At 43.4% G+C, this 3,588-nt stretch overlaps 1 protein-coding gene across 3 annotated transcripts in view; it reads right to left on the bottom strand.

The window, feature by feature from the left end:
* The window catches only part of epas1b (endothelial PAS domain protein 1b), a 62,369-nt gene that overhangs the window by 16,470 nt on the left and 42,311 nt on the right, over window positions 1-3,588 (bottom strand). For all 3 annotated transcript variants that reach the window (XM_034898120.1, XM_034898122.1, XM_034898121.1), the window contains 2 exons: window positions 2,877-2,995; window positions 1,775-1,977 (listed from right to left, as the gene is read on the bottom strand). In XM_034898120.1, the coding sequence (XP_034754011.1) occupies window positions 1,775-1,977; window positions 2,877-2,995 (322 nt within the window). The remainder of the gene's footprint in view (window positions 1-1,774; window positions 1,978-2,876; window positions 2,996-3,588) is intronic.

Here is a 3,588-nt window from a genome sequence, read left to right as displayed (position 1 = left end):
TGTGTGTGTGTGTGTGTGTGTGTGTGTGTGTGTGTGTGTGTGTGTGTGTGTGTGTGTGTGTGTGTGTGTTTCAGGCCTGTGTGTAGAGTGCTCTGACAGACAGAAAGTTAATTGTAATTAGATCTATAAAAAGTATTAACTATATTGCGATTATGAATATATGATCTGGTCATCATGTTATGATACAAGTACACAGGAGCACACTCTCATACACATTCTGTTTTATAAGAAAAGATCATTTTGGCGCAGTACACCACTTCAGCTGCGTTTTTTTTTTTTAGCGTACTATGAAATATAAATCTAAAGTGCATTTTAACACAGAATTTACAGTTAACTTGTGTTAAAAAGATTCAAACAAGATATTTGATTTCAAAAGGTGCAAGAGGTAAGTAAAGTACCAGTCTTCAATATTCACTCCAATGAGAAGGTGTTTTCGATCTTTTCACTTGTACTTTATACAGTGTAAGAATGTTCTGGATGGACGTAGAGAAAGTTATAAAAACGATAAGATAAACGTTAAAATAAATAATGTTTGTTGTGATGCTTTTTTTATAGTCAAGATAAGGTCGAAAAAAACATGATGGGAATGTAATATTTTCAGCAATATAGCACCATTTTATTTCATATTACAAACATAAAAATCCATAAAGACCTTTAAGTCATTACATGATTATAGATGTATCTTAAATGTAATTATTTTGGTATTGTGGTATTTGTGTATGTTTCTAACTTTGGATTTGAACTTCTGTCCAATAGAGAATTAACTGACACTAACACTAACACTGGAATATGTCTGCAGGTAATACCTGCATCTGGGATCAGAAACACTTGGCAGAGTCCGACAGGGTTGTGACGACATCTTATTATAAGTATTAATATTTCATCTCGGACTTACTTCTCCCACTGATGTCGCTGCCAAGTCAAACTGACTCTGTCAACACAGCGCATTCAGTAGAAAGTCTGGGGGTGGGGGGGGGGGGGGGAACTCGCGCTGTACTTTAAGGACTGTGTTTTACCTGGCAGCGGTCCACATGAAGACGCTGTTCAGATTAACTCTAATTCTTCCTCTGTGAAGTCATTTTTCAAGTATATTTTCCGTTTTCAGGCTCCAAAAATGTGTTTTTGTTTCTTCCCTTTTTGGCTTTGTTAAACCCTTGTGACGTGTCAGAAAGCTGCGGGTCAAACTTCACCCATGATTTCCCCCTGAAAATACTCATTAAACAATGATATGAGGATATAAGGTGGACGCTGACCAACTTGACCAACTGCCACATTGCTCATTTGAAAGCCATGGTGTCTCTCTCTCATGGGGGGGCCAAATTCCCTGGGCGGGCAAAGCAGAGAAAGTGGAGGTAACCTTGCTCCTTATGACCTCATAAGGAGAAAGATTCCAGATCGGCCCATCTAAGATCTTATTTTCTCAAAGGCAGAGCAGGATACCCAGGGCTCGGTTTACACCTATCACCATTTCTAGCCCCTAGGGGACCATAGGCAGGCTGGGGGAGCTCATTAATGTTAAAATCCCTCATAAAGGGAAATTTCCATGCCATGGGAACTTTTAAAGTGGTGTTTCCGTCCTAATTATGCTTTTAACGAAAATGTGACTCGGGTACATTCACAAAAAGACCCTTAGGTTACATTATGGCGAGAGTTACGCTTTATGAATAAAGAGTGGAATTGTTACAGCTCTATTCTAAGCTATAAGAGCTGTTAAGCCGACCCCCTGCTGAGTGCCTACTACTGTGCGTGAACCGGGTTTGTGTTGTTTTTCTACCTCTCGTCGCAGTAGGTGAACTTCATGTCCATGCTGTGTCGGCTCAGGAAGGTCTTGCTGTCCAGCGGCGTGTCGATGTTGGACGGGTGTGCGATGGGTTCGCACATCAGGACAGCGCAGGTGAGCGGCGGCTCTTTGTAGCCACACAGCACTCGGGGAGGGCAGCTGTTGTACATCTTTAGGTGTCCGGTGCAATGCAACACCTGGATGGACAAACGGAAATTACACAGTTTAGTGCCTAAAGGTATGGACCCAGCCCCATGTTCAAAATGTGACAATGGGGCTGCTCAATTTTCGTTCATGTTTTTGGCATTTTAGGCCTTTTTCGCCAGCACAGCTTGGACTTGAAAGGGGAGCGAGACAGGGAAATTACATGTAGGTCGGAACCAAACCCGCGTCCGCTGCGTCGAGGTCTGCGCCCATGTATCTGGGTGCACACTCTACCAGGTGAGCTGCCCAGGCGCAGTCAAACTGCTTCATTTTTATTATTTTTAATACTGTTTATTGATCCCCAGAGGGGAAATTACAATTGCAATACACACACACACATGCTCAGGACCTATTCGTGCTCAAACAGAGAGATGCCAGAATGGGGGGGCTGCCAGTGCTGGACCAGCGCCCTAAACAGTTGGGAGGGGGGGGGGGGGTACAGTGCCTTGCACAAGAGTACCTGGCAGTGCCCAGGAGAGGAACTGGCATCTCTCCAGCTACCGATCACTCTGTACTTTGGTCCGTACGGGGACTTGAGCCAACGACCCTCCGGTTCCCAACCCAACTCCCTTTTAAGGCGGCACGTGCCAAAACAGTTGGATGCCAGTAATCTGTATCATAAAAATCCTTAAACTATGTAAATACCATACATACCCACACTCCTTATATTTATTTATTTATGTTTCTACTCTGATATTTATACACTCTTGCAACTGTAACACAGAATTTCCCTTTGGGGATCAATGAAGTATTTCTGATTCTGATCTGTTGCTCGGCCAACTAAGTAATGTCTGCATCGGTTAGGGTGTGTTTCTTTTATTACCCTGCACACACACACACGACCTGTGCAGATGTTGCAGATGTGCTGTCTTGTCCAGCTGCTCTGTCTTACCTTCCAGCTGGCTGACTTGAGGTTGACGGTGCGTCCTCTGTTGGTCACCGTGCATTTCATCCTCATGAAGAAGTCTCGCTCACTGCTCAGCTCTTTGCCTTTTTTAGCGAAGCCGCTGCCTGCAACAAACACAGCCGCGGGGGGGGGGGGGGGGGGGGGGGGGGGGGGGGGGGGGGGGAAACAAGTATTATGTCGTTGTATCTTTGGTGAATTCACATTTTTCTGTGAAGAAAGAACATTTTCATTTATGAAATTGCACTTAACCACGCTCCAGTCTTATTTTCAATCGATGCAGACTGAATTAAAAAGGTAAAAACTACAAACAGAAAGGATCAGAACTGTACAACTTTAAGTCTTTAAAACACCCGTTTTGCATGGTTTGTCTTTACAACTTTCACTTTTAGAAGACATGTTAAACCTTCAGAGAAATGCTTTTGTCTGAATTTAAAATCAAAGCATAAAATGGATGAATATTTGAAAGTTACAGGTCATTCTACCCACAGGACAACTGCTAAATCCAAAATGGTGAAACAACTAAACTGAAATGAGACACAAATAACAAAAATCTAATTTAAACGTCCCCTTATCAGTCCTTTCCCTTATGCAACAAACTGCTGAGGTCACACACGCACGTACGCACGCGCACGCACACGCACACGCACACACACACACACACACACACACACACACACACACACACACACACACACAC

This window comes from Etheostoma cragini, chromosome 17, assembly GCF_013103735.1.
Source record: "Etheostoma cragini isolate CJK2018 chromosome 17, CSU_Ecrag_1.0, whole genome shotgun sequence".
Classification (NCBI taxonomy): domain Eukaryota; kingdom Metazoa; phylum Chordata; class Actinopteri; order Perciformes; family Percidae; genus Etheostoma; species Etheostoma cragini.
The sequence above is the reverse complement of the archived record's forward strand: the minus strand, read 5'-3'. Positions and strand labels throughout refer to the sequence as shown.